The 24,966-nt window shown below is 39.0% G+C and overlaps 1 protein-coding gene across 2 annotated transcripts in view; it reads right to left on the bottom strand.

The window, feature by feature from the left end:
* The window catches only part of SAMSN1 (SAM domain, SH3 domain and nuclear localization signals 1), a 141,969-nt gene that overhangs the window by 13,869 nt on the left and 103,134 nt on the right, over positions 1-24,966 (bottom strand). For both annotated transcript variants that reach the window (XM_066241572.1, XM_066241573.1), the window contains 5 exons: positions 16,395-16,466; positions 12,249-12,398; positions 7,499-7,628; positions 4,869-5,020; positions 1,592-1,798 (listed from right to left, as the gene is read on the bottom strand). In XM_066241572.1, the coding sequence (XP_066097669.1) occupies positions 1,592-1,798; positions 4,869-5,020; positions 7,499-7,628; positions 12,249-12,398; positions 16,395-16,466 (711 nt within the window). The remainder of the gene's footprint in view (positions 1-1,591; positions 1,799-4,868; positions 5,021-7,498; positions 7,629-12,248; positions 12,399-16,394; positions 16,467-24,966) is intronic.

Below are 24,966 nucleotides of genomic sequence, written 5' to 3'. Positions count from 1 at the left end.
TCAAAGTGCTAAATTGACAAAGCTAGAGTGTCCTTAAATGTATCGACAAAATGCTTCTAATAGAGTCTGTTATAATAATCTACGTCTCTTGTTTGCTTGATTGCAAAAACGGCTACCCTCATTAACTTCTTGGGGTAGGTTAAACAGTGAATTTGAATCAGAAACAAGTTATATAAAAAAGACTCAGGATTTCAGTTATAAACCAAAGGAATTCAAGACTTTCTGTTAATTAAAAGTTTTCTTTTTATTAAACTTTACAAAAGCACTGACGTTGGGAGAAGTAGTGTTTCCTTTTCTCACCATGTATATATTGTCCATCATTTGCATCAAGTTATATTAGTTTAACATTCATAGGCTTCTGATTTCAAAGTCTGTATTTTATTTATGTAACCTCTGTTCTCTCTAACAGGATAAAAATTCAAAGTGAACGTGGGTGCTTTTCAACTTCCTCAAAAATTCCTCCCATTTTACTTAATCATTATTGCAATATATATATATTTTTTAGTCATTAAGATCGAATAAGAGGAAGTATAGAAGTTTTAAATAATCAGGAAGAATTTATTACCAACTCTTTGTGGACATACAATGAAAAGAAAAAAGTAGCAATTCTTTTAAAAGTCTCCAGGAAGGAACACTGAAGTAGAACAGAGAAAACCAGAATTCCCATTCTGACATAACCGTCCAACAGCGGGCTCTGGGCTCAGCTTATGTCACTTCCTCCCACTTTGCGTTTCTCACTGGTCATGGGACCCGCGGCGGAGGCAGGATTCAAATGTGTACTTCTTACAAGGAGTGCCCCATGTAGGGGCACCAGTGGTCATGTCGGAAGACCCAGATAATGCATCTACAGACAACAGCAGCATAACTAGGTGATTCAGGACAAACAATGAAGGCAAGTTGAATTGAATTGGCTACTGCCTTAAAGAATGTTGAAAGCTATCAGAGCACTACTGTGTTTATTTTTAAACTGGATTGCAACTCAGTAAATTGAGTGAGTCTAGGTATACTGTATGTACACACCACACCATCTAACAAGGTAGTTTGCTAATGCAATTAGAAAATAACTGAATTGTGAATATAGACAACACAGCGTTCTTAACACAATGGTTATGCAGGCTTAATAGTCACTGTGTTCCAGCAAATTACCTTGAAAACAATTATATTATTTTCACTTGACTTGCTTTTGCTCTCCACTCTGTAGAAAATGCAATTTTAAATTTTTTTTCTTTCAATTCTCTGGATTTTTATCCTCACTCTTCATACTCTATTTATCCTTCTCATTTACATGATTTCTCTGGGCTATGTATCCTCCAAGGTATTTTTCATTTTTCACTGCACTTTCCCAACATTAATCTCTACTGTCATCGATAAGTACCATTAGAGTTTGGTTCGAAGGATGTTATATCAAGACCTGTCTTTGCATAATAAAAGTGATAAAGAAGAAATAAGAACTATTCTTGGAAAAAACAGGTTTTCCTTTGCTGTAAGTCATGTCTTTTTTTCTTTAACAATTCTTACAAACACTGATCTATTCTCCTAAATTATTCTGTTCATATGTCACAAGAATTAAAGAGTCCACAAGTTGGCTAACCTGAAGGTGAATCATCTCCAGGAACTCCTTCAGGGTCTTAGATGTTTCTCTTCCGCTCTTCCGGTGCGCCTTGATTTTCTTGGGGGCTGCTTCCTCTTCCGAGATGACATCCACATAAATAAATTTGAAGTTCCCCACCTTATTGTTTAGCATTCCTGTCCACATCCCCATTGGTGTTTTGCAGATAATGTCTATGATGTCTCCTTTCTAAGGACAAAGAAATATTCAGAGGAGATTTCAGAGAAGTCTGGTGTCGCGACGGTTGGCAGAAAGAATGGAATCATAGAAAAGAGAGTAATGAGAACATTATGCTTAAGGGTTCTCTGAGATAAAAGAAACAAATCTAAGAGAAAATTTATTGTAAAAGTCTGAAGAAATTATTTACTTGTAATAATAAAGAAAACAACATGCTTGAAGAAAAGCTCCCACATGTACTATTAGATGACATGCTTTGCTTTTGCTATCATATCAGTTCATCATCTTTTATTTGTAGGGCACAGTGTAACTCACAAAACATGTTTGCATACCTAGAGTCATTTTATGGCCACAATATACCTTTTAGGTATATGTAGAAAGATATCATTATTATTCTAAATATCACAGAAAAAAAACCCTACAAATGTTAAATTACTTCCTAAGAGCCTGTAAAAGTGGCAGAATCAGAACTCAAGCCTAAGTCATCCAAACTAAAAAATGATGCTCTTTTCATTCATTCTGTGAAAGCTATATATATAAATAACATATATACACACATATATATATTTATGAGAAAGAGTAGATGTCTGTGACTATGCTTTCAGTTTATCTAAAAAATTCATCTGCAATATAAAATAAACACATCAAATTATCTTATTCATCTAACATAATGAAAATGTTCAGAACTTTGTACACACCAAATATGTGATAAAGTATGTGTGCACTAAGAGAAAATTATGCTACTTGATCATTGTAGAGAAGAGAATTCTCAGATTGAGCTCCACAACAAAGTTTAGGTAGACACACGAATGAAGCCCAAATGGACGGACAAACCACTTGGTCATTTTCTTTATTCACACCTGAGACTATATTTGGCTACAGGTGGCCAGTTATTGGCAAGGGTTGAAGGGGTAATTATTTGTAAAGAAAACTGATATACATACAAATACAGTGTCTACCTTTAAGAGACATAGTTACTCCCTTGAGACTTATAACTTTCTACCCCAGGGAAGACATGATAGTTTCTGATAGTTTTGCCATATTAACGGTCTACCCTCAAACAAAGTATTAGGTTGGCTACTAAAAATATCTTTTTTTTGCTGCCTCTGTAAGTGTATATTCTAACATCTAAAACACAAATTGCGTTTGCAATATGATTAAAAGATCTGGTTTTTCCGATTTGTAATCGCCTGCCTGTCTGACCCAATGAGCTGTTTGTCTAGTTCTTCTCTGCCTTTAACTACAGGGCATCAAACTTAGGCTCCCCGTGATCAGCTAGGCAGACCCAGAAAATCCCCAGAAGTACTAGAAGTTTCTAAGCACAGCAGCCCTCTGCTGCCTCCTTCTTATCGTCCTTTAAACTTAGGAAAAGTGGACATTCTGGGGAAGGTCACCAAGCAAAGATGCAACTTCATTTTGGATAAGACCCTTTATGGAAACATGAGTATTCCGTTTTCAGCGGTTACTGTGTGATTCACACGGTGCCTTCTACGAGCTCCACAAGTGTCACCGTAGGCAGCGACAGAGGCCATGAACCGGCCTGAGACTGCAGGAGAGGCGGAAAGCTACCCCAAATCGAACTGTGTTCAGTTCCGTCCCTTCTCTCACCACCCCCTTCCATGATGTTAACCAGGCCTCTAGCATCCTTTTCCCAAGACAGGGACTACGGCCTAACTATCAGGAATAATGTTTTCCTTAAACTCCAGCTGAGCTGACTCTGATGTGATACCTTAGAATGGATAAGGAGAAGAGCTGAGTGGCTCGAATGGTAAATAATAGCATCGATACCTCATAACTTCTTCTAATTATTGGTGAACACTGGCTTGGTGTTGACAGTAAAAAAAAAAAAATTCATAAATTTTGTCCTTTTAGCTATATAGCACTGTGTGTTACTAAAAGGAATAATTTAATGTCAATAAAATATACTGCTGGGATATTTTATAGCTTCCTATTCATTTTGAAATATCCCCTCATTCCTGTGTGCAGTGTATTTTAGCACTAAACCTTCTGTGTGTACAATTGTAACCGGCTCCTGCCCTTGAGTGTGAACAGGACGAGGTAAACCACGTGTGATGATGGGGTGTGATATGACAGAAGGGACTGTGCAGGTGTGGCGAATGTCCCAGATGAGTTAATTCTGTAATTATCTGGGTGTTTCTGACCTAATCGGGTAGGAGCTCTTAGAAATAAAGAGATGTGAAGCCTGAGTGAGCTTGTCTCCTGCAGGCTTTGGGGGGACAAATGGCCATGGTTCAGGGGGACCACAGCTGGCACCCCCCTGGGGGCTGCAAAGAACCCCCATTTGATATCCAGCATGAAGGCCTGAGCTTCATTCTCGCAACCACAAGGAACTGAATTCTTCCCGCAGCCAGCAAGCTGGGAAGACGGCTCTGAACCATAGGGGAGACCACAGCTCCTGCTGACACCTTGATTTTAGCTCAGTGAGACCTTAAACGGAGGAGCCGTGACTGAGTTATGGCCTAGAGAACCAGGAGATAACGATGCATTTGTGTAGTTGGAAGCTCCAGAGCTGGTGAGAACTTGCTACACAGCACCAGAGAATGAATACGGAGGAGAAGAGGAAGAAGAAGGAACTCAGGAGGGAACAGGATTGGTAGCAAGATGTTCGGTTACACAGGGTAACCAATTTAGGTTCGGAACCTGCCCGGGCCAAGTCTGGTTCCGAAGGCCATTGCTCCACTGGACTCTTGCCTGATAGTTGCTCCTTCTCTCCCTTTCCTTGGCTTTGTTATATTTACTTCAGCAATGATCAGGCAGAGCTAGGCACCTGCATTCAGAAAAATGCAGATAATCTCTTCTTTGCCGCTAGGCTTAGAAGATGCTGCAATATCTACAGAACAGCAACGTATATGCTGACGGCCTCGGCAGACTGACCCCCTGACCCCACCCGACATGTTCTATTTAAACGCTTGCCGCAGTAAAACAGGTCCCCAGTCCTGTTGGGGAGAATGCACTCGCATCTCCTCTCCCCCTGTCAGTGCTCACTGCTTGGACTCCTGAGACAGACCACGCAGCCAGCCCTGGACAAACCACGCCGAGCGCAGCTGTGGTGTGCTCGCACCTTGATTTTCAGGGAGTCGCTGTCATAGGGGCTTGGCGTGAAGTCAGTGTGCACTCGGGCACGGCCACAGAACGGTCCGGAGTAGGGGACGTCATCGTCGAGTCGGAAGCTATCCCGGTTACTGGTGCCGTCTGAGCAGCTGGTTATTCCACCTGGAGAAGGCGAGGCAGGGGTGAACAGTGTTCACTGACGGTTCCTGACATGCCGAACCATCACCTGGACACAGCTAGGGAGGGACGAGGCTAAAGCCTTGGCTGCGTCCTCCTGAGGGGGTTCTAAGGGGCCCTTCCTGACTTTACCTCCCACTCAGCCCCCTCTGAGCCACTTCTGACCTATCTCCAGCCCATCTACCACTTTTCCCGCAGCTCCTAACCCGGACACCCTGTGGCCTGGGTCTCTGGGGTTTGCGATCTGATACAGTAGGGCCGTGTTTTCAGTGCTGGGTACTTGTTAAGGTTGCAGACAGTAGAGACTAGACTCCCTGTGTATGCCAGATGATTAAGTTTGTCCATGTGGCTTTGGAAAATGTTCTAAACTGGAATTTTTAAGCTGCTCCACATCCTTGTTGTTGTTGTTTTTTTTTGTCCTCTTCCTTTCTGACTTTGAGCCTCAGGGGAAAAAGAAGAAAGTGAGTCCATTCTGCGGCTGGTCTAGGGGCAGGAATGGCTCCCGGGGAAGCAGTTTCCCCATCACTCTCAGTTGCCACTTCACTTTCTCCCACAGTGTGGCCGTGGTTCTCCGTGCAATGAAGGGACAGCCTCGGTTTCTCTACCATGCATGACAATAACTGGAGAAACAAGGTGAGCATCCTTAGAGACGCTCCCGTTGTATATGAATGGGTGTAAAAGAAAGGTGAGTTTCTTCGAATTCCAGAAAGTAAGTTGTGTGTAGTAGCTAAGTGGGCTCCTTTCTCCTCATACCCTCCGTTCCATGACCACCCAGGCCCTGGCCTTCCATGATACATTTTAGTTAATAAAGTTCTTCCAGGCCCTGGCCGGTTGGCTCAGCGGTAGAGTGTCGGCCTGGCGTGCGGGGGACCCGGGTTTGATTCCCCGCCAGGGCACATAGGAGAAGCGCCCATTTGCTTCTCCACCCCCCTCTCCTTCCTCTCTGTCTCTCTCTTCCCCTCCCGCAGCCAAGGCTCCATTGGAGCAAAGATGGCCTGGGCGCTGGGGATGGCTCCTTGGCCTCTGCCCCAGGCGCTAGAGTGGCTCTGGTCAGGGCAGAGCGATGCCCCGGAGGGGCAGAGCATCGCCCCCTGGTGGGCAGAGCATCGCCCCTGGTGGGCGTGCCGGGTGGATCCCGGTCGGGCGCATGCGGGAGTCTGTCTGACTGTCTCTCCCTGTTTCCAGCTTCGGAAAAATACAAATAAATAAATAAATAAATAAAAATTAAAAAAATAATAATAAAGTTCTTCCACACTTAGCATCACAATTTAGAATTTTAAAACTTCTAGCAGAAATGAATACTAATGATATTTGAATTTCTCGTATGCAAAAACATAGACTTCAAATGTCTCTGCAGCAGCCCCCACATACACACACACACAAAATAACTATTCAGTGGCTAATAAAACAAGAATAAAATTCAAGATATTTGAAATATCTGGTCTCTGTTATCTAACTTCAAATAAGAGAAGCAATTGATTTAAAAGAAAATTTAAAAAAATAAGCTTTGTAAAAAAAATTTAAGAGTCAGAGAGATGTACAAGAATGTACATATAAAAGGCTGTAAGGCACCTGCAATAACAGTAGCTTCATCTAAATATTGTAGCAGGATATCTGGCTGAATGCTGAGTGGTATTCTTAGAAAACTATCAGTGTTTCTAAGAAACACTTCTTGAACATGTGCTGATTACTTTTAGTCACCGAATTAGTAATATTCCTACTTTTTAATATTTACATATTACTTCACCCTTTACTCACTAATGCTAAATGAAAACTGAAAAAATAAATGTTGGAATTGATGTACATGTCTTACCTTTTCCATAATTTTTTTAAGGAAAAGAAAGGAAATGAAAGAAAGAGTGAGAGAAGGAAGGAGAAGAGAAGAGATAGAAAAGAAAGGGGCAAGAGAAAGAGAGAGAGAGAGAGAGAAAGAAAGAGAGAAAGAAAGAAACAAAGAAAGAAAGAAAGAAAGAAAGAAAGAAAGGAGGGAGGGAGGGAGGGAAGAAAGGAGGGAAAAAGAAAGAAGTGAGAGACAGAGGAAAGAAGGAAAGAAGAGACAGAGAAAAGATTTTATTTATCTGAGTACTGTAAGTCATTTTTAAAATGTTGACTCAGGATAATGCTAGCTCACCCCAGGATACATTTTTATATTCAGGATGCGGATTTAATTACCCACCATAATCATTTGAGGCATATTCTCAAGATTCCTGCTGACCACAGTGTTAGAAATTTCAAAATACGTAATATGGAATTCTATCCAATATATTAGGTATCGTTTTAAAAAAATAGCAACTCTTTCAATTCAACACATCATACATTTTCATTATTTATCTTATCAGGGAGCTGGAACCTTGTAGCTAATTAGACAAACTAATCCCCAGAGAAGCAAATCTGTTGATCTTAGTCAACTTAACCTGGACCTCCCTCCCATCTAAGATCTTGTTCCTCAGTCTATCGCCTTACTTGATGAGCTCCGCCCACTGTAGAGACTGTCCATGGAGTCACTGGCCTTGAGGGAGAGCTTCTCCGTGTGGGTCCCAATCATGGGGTCACTGTTTCGACATGGGAGAGCATCCTCCGACTCTTCCACATCCTTCAGAAAAACAGACCAGAGGTTAAGGTCACATAACTGGTCTCCATAGAGACATTCACTGTGTGCACTGATTCAACAAACAAGATCTAGTTTAGTGACAAAATCCTTAGGAATACATCAACATGACATGAGAAGCATTCACCTCAGTTTCAATGTCTAGCAGAACATTTTATAGTATACTTGGAAAATTTCCTTCGAAAGAACAGTCTATGTAATGGAATTCTGTTGAAATTGTAATGGTTCCTTTTGTAAATTAGGATGAATATTGTATCAAGACTATTTAACCAGAAATGTTAGGTTTATTAACATCTGTGCTCTTTCTGTTAAAGCACTTTAATTCCATCATGTTCTCTTTATCACCTATTTACCACCATTACTAATCTTTTGAGATTTGATATTACATGTTTAAACTCTCCATAGTTGTTTCGTGTCAGATCTTTGCAACCCACGTGATCATTAGATATGAATAAAACATGCACACTTTGCAATTCTGAAGCAAAGCTTATCTAAGAAGCTTTACAGATCTCATACCATGCTTGCCACCTAGCCAGGTGAAAAGCAAATCTTGCATCAAATTAGAAAGACAGACAATTTCAAAACAAATTACATCTGCTTGAAAACATCTAAATGTTTTCCATATTTAGCTAGTTTGGATAAAACCTATGAATTTCTTAATATTCATCCAAATGTAATTTTATATTCCTTGTTTTTTAGTATTTCTAAACATTAATAAACTTTAGAATATATATTAGATTTACATAGTTTGGTTCTATGTTTTTATCCATTCCTTTATTCATGTGTTCAGTCATTCAGCACAATTATAGAACACTTTCTAAGTACCTGGCACCATTTTGAGAACTAGGGTTGCTATGGTGAACAAGATAACAGGATCCTTGCTCTAATGAGGTAGATTTTAGTGTGATGGGCTGTGTATGTATGTGCGTGTGTGTGTTTTGTTTGAGGAGGTGTGTATAAACAAAATAAGCAAGACCATGTCAAGGATAATAAGTGCTATGAAGAACATAAAACTTGGTGATGGGAGGGGATTAGCTGCTGGGATTAAGGTTGGAAGAAGTTTGGCTAATTTTGATGGAGTTGCTTCCAAAGACCTCCTTCATAAGGTATTAAATACTTTACATTCTTGTCCTGAGCAATTGAGAAGATATAATTTATGTGAAGCTTTGGACACAGATCTCCTGCAAAAAAGAAACAACAAGATCAAAATAACTAGACTCAGAATTAACTTGGGTTATGCAGCGGAAAGGACTAAGAAAGAAGAGTGTTAGGATATGCTAAATAGAAGAGAGCCAGATCACCAGAGCTTTAAAGACCACGGGTGGTGGCCATAGGAATGTGCCGCTCAGATCTCTTGCTGGGGGTCCTTTCTTTACTGACAGCCCCAGCTACCACCCCTCTGTGTCCACAAGTATGTTTGCATGGGAGCTGTGCTCCCTGACCTTCACTGAACAGTGGGGGTACCGGTAGAGTGCTAGTTGAGTCCATCCTGTGAGAATCCTCTAAATGGAAAATGATAGTTTAAGAACTCCCATCAATCTGGCCAAAGCTTTCTCAGAACAGTGTTGAAGTCTGAGACTATAACCAATTCTCCTTCCTTCCTCCTGTGATTTTACTGGTGTCAGACTTTCCCTGCCTATTCCTTCTTTCTCTTCTTCATCTTCACAGGCATTTTTCTCCCCAAATCTTTGACATGTCTATTCTCATGTTTGGGTCTACCTCTCAGAGGACCGGAATGAACACACCATAGAAGGGAATGCATTGTGAAGGTACTGTAGAATTTTAACCAGGGGAATGGTGTGTTCTGAATTTTACTTTTCCAGAGATCATTCTGGCTTTCATGTGAAGGATGGCAGAAAGAGCAGAAAAAGGAAATTAATTAGGTAATTGTTATGGTAATCTAGGCAAAAGGGGTTGATTATTTAGTTTAAAGGGCAAATAGTTTACATGAAGAAATTAGGGGCTTTAGATAAACTTTGGGGTTATAACCAAGGAAATATGCTGATGATTAGTGTAAAAAGTGGAAGAAAAAAGAAATTTTGGATAATTTCTTGGTTTTCTCCTTTTCTTCCTCTTTCTCTCTTTTTTCAATTCATCCCTTTATCTGTCTGTTCTTCCTGGACTAAAGTTATAACAGTATTGTGTATTGATACTGGGAAAACTGGACAAAAACAATCTTTTATGTAGCAAAAAACAAACACATGAGACTGAATGAGAGAGAGTAGGAGAAGAGAGTAGAGCATCCAGGAGCAAGTTCCAGGAAGGCTCAGTATTTAGAGGGACAGGATAGAAAGCAGAGCTAAGAATGGAAACCACAAAAAATAAGGTAAGCCAGAAGAATGCCTAAAGAAGAGAATGTGTTTCCTATGTAATGGAATCATCATTTATGTGAACTACAGCTGAAAAGTAATGGAAGAAGAAAGAAAAGCGGCCACTGGATTTGACCACACAGATGTCCATAGTGATTGTGGCAACTGTTTGAACGAAGTATTAGGGATGGAAGTCCTATTAAAATGGGTTCCAAAAAGAATGACTATTAAACATACAGCTCAATAGATTAGAGTGTAGAGTCCAGAAATAAACCCATATATTTATAATCAATTGATTTTCAACAAGATTGCCAAGACAATAAATGTAATGGGGAAAGAATGGTCTTTCTAACATAGTTTTGGGACAACAGCATATCCACATTTAAAAGAATAAAATCAGATTCCTACCACATGCCCTGTAGAAAAATGAATGAGTCATACACTAAAATTTAAGAACTACAACTATAAAATGTCTAGAAGAAAACATGGGAGTGAATCTTTTAAAACATAAGCTAAGCAATAGTTTCTGAGATACACTTACTTCTAAGAGCATAAGTGATGAAAGAAAAAAATAGATACATGGCACTACATCAAAATCATAAACATTTGTGCTGCAAATCATACCATCGAGAAAGTGAAAATAAAACCCGCAGAATAGGAGATAATGTATGCTATCACAAATCATACATCTGATAAAGGACTTGTATCCAGAATATATTTCTTAAATGCTTAAAAGTCAACAATAAAAAGACAAGCCCACATAAAAAGTACGCAAAAAAATTTAAATAAACCTTCTTCCAAAAAAGATAATACAAATAGCTAAGAAGTACATGAAAAGATTTTCAACATTATTAGTCTTCAGGAATGTGCAAATCAAAACCACATTGAGATTCTACTTCAAACCCATTAAGGCGGCTAGCATCAAAAAGACACATGTTGGCAAGCACGTGAGAAATTGGAAACCTTACACTTTGCTAGTGGGAGTGTAAAGCGATGCAATTGCTTTGGGGAACAGTTTGTCAGCTCCTCAGAATATCAGTTACCATATAACTAAGGAAATGAAAAAATATTTCCATTCAAAAATTTGCACAAAAATATTTATATCAGCATTATTTATAACAATTAAAGAGTGGAGATAATCGAAATGTCCATCAACTGATGAAAAGAGAAATAAAATATGAGATTTATCTATAAAATGGAATATTAGCTGGCAATAAAGAAGAATGAAATAGTGATCTTTTCTGCAACATAAATAACATATGTTCTTCACATATTACATAGGTGATTTCCCTCTATTAAAATAGGAATGCATTCTATAAAATTTTTTTTTTTACTTTTCACAACAGCATGGATGGACCTGGAGATTATTATGCTAAGTGAAATAAGCCAGGCAGAGAAAGACAAGTATCATATGATCTCACTTATATATGGAATCTAATGAACACAATAAACAGAGAAACAATATAGAAACAGAGGCAGGGTCACAAGGAACAGATGGGCAGCTGTCAGAGGGAAGGGGGAAGAGGGAACGAGATCAGAGAAGGTGAAGGGATTAGCCAAAATCATATATACATAACACACAGATACAGACAACAGGGTAGCAGTGGCCAAAGGGGAAGGGGGAGGGAGAGGGGAAGGGGGAGGGAGAGGGGAAGGGGGAGGGAGAAGGGAAGGGGGAGGGAGAGAGGAAGGGGAGGGAGAGGGGAAGGGGGGAGGAAGAGGGGAAGGGGGAGGGAGAAGGGAAGGGGGAGGGAGAGGGGAAGGAGGAGGGAGAAGGGAAGGGGGAGGGAGAAGGGAAGGGGGAGGGAGAGGGGAAGGGGGAGGGAGAAGGGAAGGGGGAGGGAGAGAGGAAGGGGAGGGAGAGGGGAAGGGGAGGGAGAGGGGGAGGGGGAGGGAGAGGGGGAGGGGGAGGGAGAAGGGGAGGAGGAGGGAGAGGGGGAGGGGGAGGGAGAGGGGGAGGAGGAGGGAGAGGGAAGGGGGTAAAAGGGGTGATGGGGCTGGAAAGAGACTTTGCATGGGACATGGGGGGTCATGAAGTGGTGTGTAGAGAGGGTGTTATATTGAGTGGGACAATTGAAACCATGTCAACCCAGTAAACTAAAAATAAAAATTTTTTAAAAGAAAAGGAATAACAATATTTTCTTCCACTCAACTTTTGGGCACAATTATTGAGGGAGAATGAGGTGTTGAACTCGTTCATAAAGCACAAGCATTTCTCTGTCTAGAAGAACATGTTAAATATTTTAAGAAAATTGAATAGAAAAACCCAAGTGATGAACAGAGTACCCTCACTCACCTTTTCCTCAGAAAGGGCTTTGATGTACTTTTTAGCCACTTTTCTCTTCATTGTCCAGGAAATGGCTCTCATTTTTTTCCCTAAACTTCCTCCGTGACTTGGGTTTTTGTTTTGTTCTCCACTGTCATTTAAGGGCTCCCCCTCACACACCTAGTTAGAATTATTTATGAAAGACAAGATAATAAGGCAATAGAAAGCATGAATCTTAACACTCCTCTGTAACATAACATAAAATAACGTGACAATATAATTAATATAATATATGTGATGAAGTTACATTATACAAAGTGTATATGAAATAGAATATATTCACCACCTCACTCTCAGCTTCTTCTCCCATGTCCTTTGCTCGTTATAACAGGGTTTCTCAAAACGTGCTCCCAAGACCAGCAACATCGGCATTACTTGGGGATGATTTGTGTTTTAATAAAGTCTTCAAGTGATTTTGAGACACACTAAAATTTGGAAACAACTGTCATGCTAGTCCCCTTGCGGCTGCCCTTCATGGTCACACCAAGGTTCACACTTGCATTTGCCACCGGCTTCCTCGGAGTCCACAAATGTATTCCTCCCTTCCCCCTGCTTCCAATAGCATGCTGAGGAGTAGGAGAGGAATCTTCCGATCGATCGCCCTATTTCCTGAGAGCTCACACTTGTCCATACTCCCTGCATGCTGACCCTCATTTATTCTTCTTCTGAACATTTAACAGTCCCTGGTAACATAGTTGTTTGTTCCTTTGATTACTGCCTGAATCGTCCACTATGATGTATGCTGCATGAGACTAGAGATGTAAAAGAGAACATACAAAATACAAAAGATAGTATTTCGTCTGAGTGTTTAGAATACTTTTAGGAATATCACTGATCTACAATATATTTCAAATAAACAAAACTTCATGTAAAACGTTAGAGTAATTTTTTTCCTTGGAGGATATATTTGCATTACATTTCCTTAATACCTCAGGTTGGTAAGACAAGACCATTGAAGGTTCTCTAGTCTAGTAATACCCACCATTCCAAACACATGAGCAGCTAGTCACTCCCTGCATATCAAAAATCATGAGAAACTTTCTCTTTAGTGAACTTGAATATCTTAATATGAAGGTTTAACTGCATAGTTAACATCATTATTAATCAATACTATGTTTTGCTTCATGTCTTGCCCCAAATTACCTGTGATAAATATGAATGGGCAGTCCATTTAAGCCCTCACTGTACTTTGTTAATTTCTACATTCAAGGTTATAAAAACAAAGATTCTTTGCTTAGTTCAAAAATCCCTGGCTAAAATATAACATAAATACAGTTCAAAATTTTAGAGTTAGCCTTTTCCTTTTCTCTGATCTTTAATTAAACTTCATGTAAAATTATAAATTAAAATAAATAAGAAAGCATTTTTTATTATCACTTGTGTTAATTTACCATTGCCTAAACTTCACAAATTTCCACAGACATTTCTAATTTCAGATATATTCTGTTACTCTGCTCAGAAGCTTTAAAGAAACTACTTCAGCATATTTTTAATTTTAACACTTTTCTGTGCTATTTTCTTTCATAGCCTGAATCACGGTTTTATTTAAATTTTTGTTTATTTTGTTATTGTTTTAATCTATCTCTCTCCAGACTCCAGGATTCATGAAGTAAAAGTTTTCCTCTGTTATTGTCGCAGTACTCTCTGATGCTCAATGGAAATCCAGTCATAGAATGACTATTTTTTTTAAGTGAATGACAAATACCATATGACCTCGCTTAGATGTGGAATCTAATGAACACAGTAAAGTGAACAGAATAGCAACAGAGGCAGGGTCACATGGGACAGACGGGCTGCTGTCAGAGAGGAAGGCAGTGATGAGACTGGATGATAGAAGGTGATGGGATTAGCCAAAAAATGTATACAGAGAACCCACAGATACAGATCACAGGGTGGGGACGGCCGACGGAAAAGGGGGTGGAGGTCGGGGGAGGAGGGCAAAGGAGGAGGACACGGCCAGAAGGAGACTTTGCTCGGGGCACAGGGTGCACGGTGACGTGTGTAGATGCTGTTCTATCAAGTTGCACACCTGAAACCTGTATGCTTTTGTGAACCGTGTCATCCTAATAAATTAAAAATACACTAATTTAAAAGAACGAACGAATAAATATCTGTGACGTGGATGAGTGAATGCTAGATTACTGAAAAATATGCAAACTACTTTATCAGGTTCACTAAACCTTCACAAATACTAGATGACTATTACTCATCAATGAACTGGAATGCACCTGAGAAACTTTATAGGTTAGCTCTACGATTCCAAATGAAATAACAATAGAATATACCTATGCATGCTCATGGAAAGTTAAAGGTTTATAAAATTATATAAGGCTTCTCACTGTTTATATACATATATATTACATTATAATATTTGTGATTATGTCAGTGTTTATAAACAAGTTTATTCATAAGCATATGTATATAAATATTTAGATGAATAAAAGGGATAGGTATAATGTATGTGGTAAAGGGCATGTTATACACACATGTGTATATAGTACTAATGGAGATATTTATAAAGTAATAATAGATGTCATTTTACTTTCACTCTTTTGTCTAGAATATTTATTATTAAAATTAACATTTAAAAACATTATAGATAGATGTCTATAAGAATCTGAAAAGTATTTGAAGAAATTAGATCCAATAAGTGCAGAGATTCTTTTTTTTGTGTGTGTGTGTATTTTTTCTGAAGCTGGAAACGGGGAGAGACAGTCAGACAGACTCCCGCATGCGCCCGACCGGGATCCACCCGGCACGCCAACCAGGGGCGATGCTCTGCCCACCAGGGGGCGATGCTCTGCTCCTCCGGGGCATCACTCTGCCGCCACCAGAGCCACTCTAGCACCTGGGGCAGAGGCCAAGGAGCTATCCCCAGTGCCCGGGCCATCTTTGCTCCAGTGGAGCCTTGGCTGCGGGAGAGGAAGAGAGAGACAGAGAGGAAGGAGGGGGGGGTGGTGGAGAAGCAAATGGGCGCTTCTCCTATGTGCCCTGGCCGGGAATCGAACCCGGTTTCCCCGCACGCCCTGCGGACGCTCTACCTCTGAGCCAACTGGTCAGGGCCAAGTGCAGAGATTCTTTACAAAAAAAATAAAAATACACTAACTAGAATCAATAACTAAGTAAATAAAATCTGAGACCTATTCCTCTAAAATAAAAATATCATGTGCAATACACACAAGAAGCTTTTCTTAAGTTACATTTAAAGTGTTCGTGGTTAGCGGCCCTCTTAGTGCAGCAGGCAGCCAGTCTCATAAAGTGTTCACGGTTTGCAAATACGTTTGCATGGTCACCACAGAGACGTTTCAAGGCAGATGGCAGATGTGTCAGAGTGCAATCAAGTAGCCAAATGCTTCTTTAAGAAATTTACTATTGGCCCTGACTGGTTGGCTCAGTGGTAGAGTGTCGGCCTGGCGTGCAGAAGTCCCGGGTTCGATTCCCGGCCAGGGCACACAGGAGAAGCGCCCATCTGCTTCTCCACCCCTCCCCCTCTCCTTCCTCTCTGTCTCTCTCTTCCCCTCCCGCAGCTGAGGCTCCATTGGAGCAAAGTTGGCCCGGGCACTGAGGATGGCTCTGTGGCCTCTGCCTCAGGTGCTAGAATGGCTCTGGTTGCAATAGAGCAACGCCCCAGATGGGCAGAGCATCGCCCCCTGGTGGGTGTGGTGGGTGGATCCCGGTCAGGCACATGCAGGAGTCTGTCTGACTGCTTCCCCCGTTTCCAGCTTCAGAAAAAAAAAAAAAAAAGAAATTTACTATTAAGTTATTTAATCATCTCCTAAATTAAAGCAATTACAACCTAAGTAAAATTTAATCTATATATAATTTTGAGGTGGAAATGCTCAGAAAATTTGGGATTGTGTGCATTACATTTAGTTGTTATTCTTTTCTTCAGTTCGTGTCCTGCCTCCCCCAACATCTGTTGGGTTCTTTGGATAGCTTTTTCCTCCCAGCCTAGTACTAGATACTAAAGAATTGTTTGTTTATTTATGACAAAAATATATGCAAGGCTGTGATTTTTAACGTATTTATTTTTTACTACACTTTAAAAAAGTGATATTGGCTTTATAATTTTTCACGTGTTTGCATTATAGTCATAAGAACATAGTAAATACTAACCTCTGTTGAGTCATCTGGTTTTGATATGGAATTGTTCCTAAAACGATCAAAATTCCCAAAACTGCTGCTGCGCTATAAAATAAGAAAGGAAGGAAAAGAAAAGGAAGTTTAGAACTGGTGTTCTTTGTTGTTAAAAGTGCAAAACAGAATAGGGTTCAATAAGCATCAGTCGTGTAAGTACAGTATTAACAACTTTCTGTCTGGAATAGCTAAAGGTTCTGAAGGTATACCTATTATTATTATTATTATTATTATTATTAAGACTTTATTCATTAGAAAGGAGAGAGAGAGAGAGAGAGAGAGAGAGAGAAGAGGGGGAGGAGCAGGAAGCATTAACTCCCATATGTGCCTTGACCAGGCAAACCTGGGGTTTCAAACTGGCGACCTCAGTGTTTCAGGTTGATGCTTTACATACTATGCCACGACAGGTCACGTTATTTCTTTTTTTCTCTCTCTCTCTCTCTTTTTTTGTATTTTTCTGAAGCTGTAAACGGGGAGGCAGTCAGATAGACTCCTGCATGCGCCCGACCGGGATCCACCTGGCATGCCCACCAGGGGGCGATGCTCTGCCCATCCGGGGGGTCGCTCTGTTGCGACCAGAGCCATTCTAGCACCTGAGGCAGAGGCCACAGAGCCATCCTCAGCGCCTGGGCCATCTTTGCTCCAATGGAGCCTCGGCTGCGGGAGGGGAAGAGAGAGACAGAGAGGAAGGAGAGGGGGAGGGGTGGAGAAGCAGATGGGCGCTTCTCCTGTGTGCCCTGGCCGGGAATCGAACCCAGGACTCTTGCATGCCAGACCGACGCTCTACCAGTGAGCCAACCGGCCAGGGCAGGGCCGGGTTATTTCTTTTTGAGAGAAACAGAGAGAGAGACACAGGAACATGGAGCTGCTCCTGTATGTGGCCTGACCAGAGAATAGGATCGGCAACCTCTGTGCTCCAGGATGACACTCCAACTGATGGAGTAACTCGGCCAGGGCTTAATTTCTTTTCCTTTTTTCTTTTTTAATTTTAGAGAGAGACAGAGAGAGGAAGGAAGAGAGAGAGGGGAGGGAGAAGGGAAGCATTCATTTGTTGTTCCACTCTGTCATGCACTCATTGGCTGCTTCCCGTATGTGTCCTGACTGGGAATCCAATCGGCAACCTTGTTTTGGGATGAAACTGTTTAATCGCTAAGCTAGCCAGCTAGGCCCGTTTAACTATTATTAATGTTTTAATTTTACTGTTGATAAAGTGTCTTCATATGGTTTATGTTATAATGTTAGACATCTTGAAAAAAATCTATTATTATTTTTTATAGTGTTACTTTTGCTCATGTGAATAGCATGTATTACTAACCCACCAACCAGTTAATAAACAAACAACAAAACACAAAAAATAGCATCTGGATAGATACAACATTATGGCTCATAAAGATGATATTTGACAAAAAACAAAAGTGAACACAAATACCATTCTCCACTGCTAACTCTTGCTAATCTGAAATTCTCTATTTGATGTCAGGAAGAGAAGGCGTATACATAGACCTATTAATAATTTGGGAACCGCATTTAGGCATGCACAGTCCAAAGCTGGGAGTAAAACTAAATTTTTCCACAGTTAACATGGAATTGCAATGAGACCTTGGATCAGTTTCGTTCACTGATTTTGAGAATAAAATTCGATACGTGAACAGAGGAGTTGTCTCCTTGGTTACTTTTTGTCCTGCAAAGCTAACTGTTTATTCCTGTGCATCTCGTCCTAGGCAGGTAATTATAAACTATTTCTGATATGCTATAAAGTAAACGATCCTCCTAAGCACATTTTCAAGAATTTTTAGTCATTGAGTAAAAAACATAATTAATTTTTCCTCACCTTCTATTTGATTTTATACATAGTTTGGGTAGATTAGTATACGATATGACACCCTTTAGATACCTACAGATCCCAAGAATATGTTCTATCTTACGAACTTCATCTCATTTCAAGCTTTATATTTTCAAAATAAGCTTGTGGTGCTGAAAAATAACCTAGTGATTAGAAAAGTTAATAAAAGGAGTCAGTCATTTATAAAACGTCATATTATCCTTTCAGATATCACTGCCCACTTCAACTCAAGTGAGTGTCAAAGACTCTCAGTCCTTGAAAGCACTCATACTCATCTCTTCCGCAACAGCTATCTTTAAAACTCTTTGTTTCCCTTTTAAATGAGCTGCAGTAAAAAGTCCCCGACATGTGGCAGCGGCTTGGCTGGGTAGACAGTGTGATACGGAATATACACCCTACGGATGATGGCTGTGTTAGACACAATTAACGCCTTTTGCTTGACTTGCTACCTCTGCTGAACAAGCCCTTCAGCTTGCCTCGAGAGGAGAGAGAGAAAAAGGCAGAAACTGGAAAATACACTGGAAAATGCAAAGGCTTTTCATGCAGAGCTTACTTACTAACCTAGAGTGACTCCCCAAAGCAGTCATCACGTCCACTTGCCTACTAGGCGGTTCTACCAGGGCCATCATTGCCCAGAGATTACAAGACGGACTCGAACGTATTGTTGTACTGCTTATACATGAAACTAGCTGAACACAGGGAAATCTGTTACTCTTTTTAATACACTTAAAACATTCATATAGACTATTGGGGTCTACGCTTAAGGCAAATTTGTAGCTTACGTCCAGCCTGCATCCTGCCTAATAAATATTAATGCAGGTTACAGCAAGATTTCCACCATGGGATGGTGAGGTCGTGTTGCCCGGGAGAATATAGAATATTTTGCTTCAGCATTTCTCTACACTATCTTCTGCCATTAAGTAATCAATAGTCACCGCCTTTTAAAATTAATTCCCCCTCATTCTATCGATAAAGAGAAGCAGGTTTAGTTTAGGGGGCAGTGGTTTAAGAAGCTTTGGGACTATTACTTTAGATTTGCCGGTCGTCTCATTATGAATCACTCAGCAGTTTTAAGCCGGGGGGGTATAATAGCAGCCTGTGCTAAGACACCCTTAAGAAGCAAGTCTATGTATTTAAAAAGACATTGAAGATTTTTCATTATTCTCTCAGTCTAAAAGTTAGTGACTGTCTGAGATGGTTTCTTAATGTGCAGGTTACGACTTCTGGTGAAAAAGGGTTAATATCTACTATGAGGAATGGACGATGAACCAATTTATAGTTTCCATTCCTGTTAAGTTTTTAATGAAAAGGTAAATCATGTGGAAATGAGTTGGCTTCCTAGATAATAGTTTTTTACAAATGAGAATGTATTGGCATATGGATAATTTTGCATGTCATAGTTACAATGTATTAGATTTAGCAAATATTATCTTGGGGCAGAAATTCCCATCCGGACAGAACAATTATAGCTACCAACAGAAGAAGAACTTAAATAGAAATGAAATTCAGATTTTAGACAAATCTTTCTTTCTGTTGATACTAGATTATATTTAGTCTTTAAGTCGACTCTGTATAAATCTATAATCTTTCATTATCCAATTAAACAGGCTTGTCAAATGGCATAACACCTGTGGAAGGTAAGTTGGTAAAGCTAGCAAAATTACCTTTGTACTTGCCCTTTGACCGAGCAATTCCATTTCTAGACATCTATACCAGAGATACCCTTGTGTAAAAATTGACTTACACATGCACGTTCATTATAAAACTTTATATTATCAAAATGCTGTAAGCCTCAATTTTCATCAAAAAGGGACTAATTGACTTATATATGGTGAGGTAAAGGAACTGTGTGCTGCTGTAAGAAATTGAAATAGATCTCTTTATACTGTTACGGAATACTCTCCAGGACACAGTGTAAGTGAACAAAGCGTAGTGGAGATAAGTGTATGTCGCAGGCTGCAATTTTTCTAAAGGTAGAAACATACAAGTATGTTTTAATAAAGGTATATATTAATTATGTATTTTCCCTCTTAGAGAAATGGGGCAAAATAAACTGAGTAAAAGGGATGGGAAAGAAAACAGGCCTTTCTGAATATATTTGTTTCTGTAAATTTGACTTTAAAACCATGCACCTGTTTCACATATTATATTTAATCACTTATAAACAAAATGAAATAGAAACCATCCTTAATATTCCACATTAAAATGAAACAAATGAACCTAAGTCCATATTTAGAGAAAGAAATTATTTTAAGTGACTTAAGAAAGAAAAACAGTAATTTGACTATCCAAAGGACAAAAAACAATGACAAACTAAGTTTTAACCTGTTTTTAGTAGTCACATTATTAATAATATTGGCATATACAAGTCAAATGTTGAGGGACAATGAAAACAAGTAATGATGTCAATGGCATCTGGAGTCAGACTCTCAGTCAGAATTCTCACAGTTCTCACCCTGTCATTCCACAAAGCCAGTCAACCTCAAAGACGACTGGAGCCGGAAGAATGCAGTGACCATACTGAAAATATTTTCACTAGATTGTATCCAAAGATGGGATCATTTTATTTTCATTAAGAATAAGACCTGACCTATACTAAAATATATCTAACATATCAAAATTCCTGAGTTCATAATGATATTAAAAAGAGAAAATCCAATAGTTACCTTTGAAAATATTACAGTTATATTTTTAGAGCTGACAGGTAAAGGAAAGACTTAAACATTTAATCTGTCCTTGTATGAAATATATTTCAGAGTAATTACACTGATATGGGAATTCATTTCTCTCTCTCTCTCTCTCTTTCTCTCTCTCTGTGTGTGTGTGTGTGTGTGTGTGTATTCGAGCTAATCAATTAAGGATGATGAAATTTTAAAATTACCATTTTGAAAACACCTAATGTAATACTGGATCCAGGAAATGATTATCAATGGTTACTAAAATCACAGGAAGAAAGAAACCAGAATATATACTTCATAGTAGAATTACCTAATAACATGAATGAAATATTCTTAAAATTATCACATCAAGCTTCTGTGTCTCATTACCGATTAAATACAGAAACAATGGAGCATGTTAAATGACACCAAGAGAATGTAGTCTATCATAAACATCTAGACCGGACAAATAACTGGATTTTTAAGCTAATCAACAGAAAGAAAGAAAAGAGAATAGGAAACTATAGATTAAGAACCTGTAAGAGTAGTATCAGCCAAATACAGTCCATGGATCTTGATTAGCTATAGATCCAATAAACAGCTGTGACTAAAACATTCAGGAAACAACAGAAGAAACTGGAAAAAAATGACTAGTTATTTTTTCTTTGTAATTCAAAATAATCTTGTGAGGAACAGCAAGTATGTGAAATGTATGGGCATAAAGAAGAAACATGACTGATCATTATTTAAAGATTAACTGAGAGGGATAGATGGAGTAGATTATACTATTCTCTCCTTTACATATGCTTGAAAGTTTTCATAATAAAATGTTGGGTTATAAAAAAAAGAAATGTACCTATATAATAGCTAAAAAATAATTGACAAGGAGTTAATTATGTGTGGGAATAAAATATATGGAAAAACTCTGTAACTTCTCAATTTTCCTAATAACCTCAAAGTTGCTCTAAAAAACAGTGAAAATAAGAGTTAATCCATGTGTCTCCACCAAAAACAAAAAACCAACTAACAAAATGAGAGAGAGAGAGAGAGAGAGAGAGAGAGTTGATGGTAGCTTAAGTTTCTCCAAAACCAGTTTGTGAAAAATCATTAGTTCTGCTTAGGTCATAGTTGTTTAGAAGCACTGACATATTTAAGGAGAAATAAAGTGTTGCTTTCCAAATTTGTTTTAGTACAACTCACTTTCTAATATAAATGTATGCTATTGTATTGTTTTTTGAAGACTACCTAGTGAAGATTATCATCTTTCATATAGTTAACTTGGTTTCCACAAAAATAGGGCTAAACAAGTCATTTAGAATGTGTGAATGCTCTGTGTGCATGTGTGTCTATGTCCTTACACAATACAGTGAATGTATAGTTAAAAGAACTTAGGAGAATGTTTTTTGTTAGTCACTTTCTTTTCTTGTTTAGTAACAATTCTAATTATTACAGATAATATGAAGCTGGCAGTGTTCTTAGAAATAATCTAATCCTTCTCAATGAGAGAACTGTTCTAGGAACCAGCACTTGCCAAAAAAAAAAAAAATCCTTTTTTCTTCAATTCTCCACCCTGATGTACTCTCCACCATGCCATTCTATCACAAAGTTTTCATCCTTCTATTTTCAGAGCAGCTGCTATCTGAACAGGATGGAAAGTGTGGAAAGTTGGCTTGAAAGAAAGAATGAAACTGAATAAGTTTCTTAGAACAATGACCAGCCCAAAGTTGTCAACATGAAGGAGAATTAAAAAGTCTCTCTCTCTTTTTTTTTTTTTTTGTATTTTTCTGAAGCTGGAAACGGGGAGGCAGTCAGACAGACTCCCGCGTGTGCCCGACCGGGATCCACCCAGCATGCCCACCAGGGGGCGATGCTCTGCCTATCTGGGGCATTGCTCTGTTGCAACCAGAGCCATTCTAGCACCTGAGGCAGAGGCCACAGAGCCATCCTCAGCGCCTGGGCCAACTTTGCTCCAATGGAGCCTCGGCTGCTGGAGGGGAAGAGAGAGACAGAGAGGAAGGAGAGGGGGAGGGGTAGAGAAGCAGATGGGCACCTCTCCTGTGTGCCCTGGCTGGGAATCGAACCCGGGACTCCTGCACTCCAGGCCGAAGCTCTACCACTGAGCCAACCGGCCAGGGCCAGAAAGTCTCTTTTTGGAAATGTAAATCACCCTTTTGACCTAAGCAAACAAACTTGATTTTTATTTTTATTTCTTAACCACCCACCAACTTTGGGGTCCTCAGTAAGGTCTTGCATCCAGTATGACTGTATATTTGGACAGGGCACTGGTGGAAGAGTTTCACAGCCCATTTTAGATAAAACATTTGCATACGTGAGTCAGACATCCACAGTATTTTGAAAATACTGGCTAATTAAAAATTGCACACACTCTGCCGGTGTGTTCTCACATCATTTCAATATTGCACAGAGAGCATTGGTTAAGAATATGTCCAGAGAGATAGAAATTCTGTTTCTCTATGTGCTTGAATGAATGTTCTATAATAATAGTATTTTAAATCTCAATAAGTTTGTCAGTTTTTATCCAAATATATTTGAGGCTGTAATTGTTCTAACAAACTCAGCTGCAAAAATGTTTTGAAAAGTGTGAAACAAATTCAACTCACTTGAAATAGTCTGTTAGGATTACCTCAGTGTCAAATAATTACACTATCGTGTGGTGGCAATGGAAGGCAAGGGTGTGTGGGGCGTCGATGGGGTGGAAGGCTGATAAACAACCAGAACTGAAACATGGCCTTCAGCACACTTTAACGTTGGTGAAGGGAACCCAATGCTCAAGTATAGATCAGTGCTCTAAATATTTTAATGTGCATCTGGATTCTTAGGACAAGTTAGTTACTTGATCTGTCTGGTTAAGTATCATTTCTTTTTTAAAAAATTTTATTTAGAAAATTAAATTTAACAGGGTGACATTGATCAACAAGAGAACACAGGTTTCGGGTAAGCATTTCTATAGCATTGGAACTGTTGATTATGTTGTGTACCCATCACCCAAAGTCAAATCATTTTCCCTCACCTTATATTTGTCCCTCTTTACATCCTTCCCCCAACCCCTCCCCCTCTATCATTTCTATCAGTTACAAAATATCTAAAGGAAGTACAGATTCAGACTCCACTGTAGTATTTTAAACTTGTGTCAACATTTCCATGTTAAAGCTTTACTTTCAGAAGTTAATGTGTCACTGCAAATTGAAACTGTCTCAAAGAAAATTACCCAAAGCAAAGAAACTAGAGCTAAAAAAAAAAATCAATGGAGAACGATCCATAGCCTGTAGAAGTGGAAAAGTGGTTATTCATATCAGCCTATTTAATGTAACAAAAACAAGTTTTACGAGTAAAACAGACTCAAATATTTAAAATCCTCAATCGTCCTTCTGTGTGATTTATTACTGTATCTCATGATTTACATTTCTTCCATAGACTGTAAATCATGCTGCACTTTTAGGAACTGAATAGAAATTAAGATATTCATTTTTAGTTAAAGAATTTTTACAATAAGTAGTATTGATATGTCTTAAATATTTTTTTCTTTTTCAGGTAAAATACATAATATGGCAAAAGTTTAGTCCCTTGATATCACTGATTCTTACAGAATCTTCTAGAATGTGAAGGAAATAAAAAGTTTTTAAAAACATGATCAGGCAAGAATCTATCCTGGAGAAATTTATACTTTATTGGTGCCATCAACCAAATAACAATAATATAGAAGAGCTAAACAGAGCTATATTCAAATGAACGGTATACAAACATAGAAGCAATTGCTAAAAGCAGATTATATTTATACAGAAAATAATGAAGGTAATTATGTATAATAGATGTCAATATAGAAATTTATATTCTTCCATTTAAAAATACTAATTTGTATTGACTACTTAGTATATGAAAGATATTTTGTGTTTATATGCCTGTACCTACATAATTTATTGTCGATTGAAAGGCTCGTTAAAATGGGCACAGATTTTAGAAGTGAAATTAGTTAAAATCAATACAATTTGAATTTGCTTACCCATCTTCAAAAATTATTTCCTCTAAGAGT

Source organism: Saccopteryx bilineata, chromosome 8 (genome assembly GCF_036850765.1).
Source record: "Saccopteryx bilineata isolate mSacBil1 chromosome 8, mSacBil1_pri_phased_curated, whole genome shotgun sequence".
NCBI classification, from domain to species: domain Eukaryota; kingdom Metazoa; phylum Chordata; class Mammalia; order Chiroptera; family Emballonuridae; genus Saccopteryx; species Saccopteryx bilineata.
The sequence above is the reverse complement of the archived record's forward strand: the minus strand, read 5'-3'. Positions and strand labels throughout refer to the sequence as shown.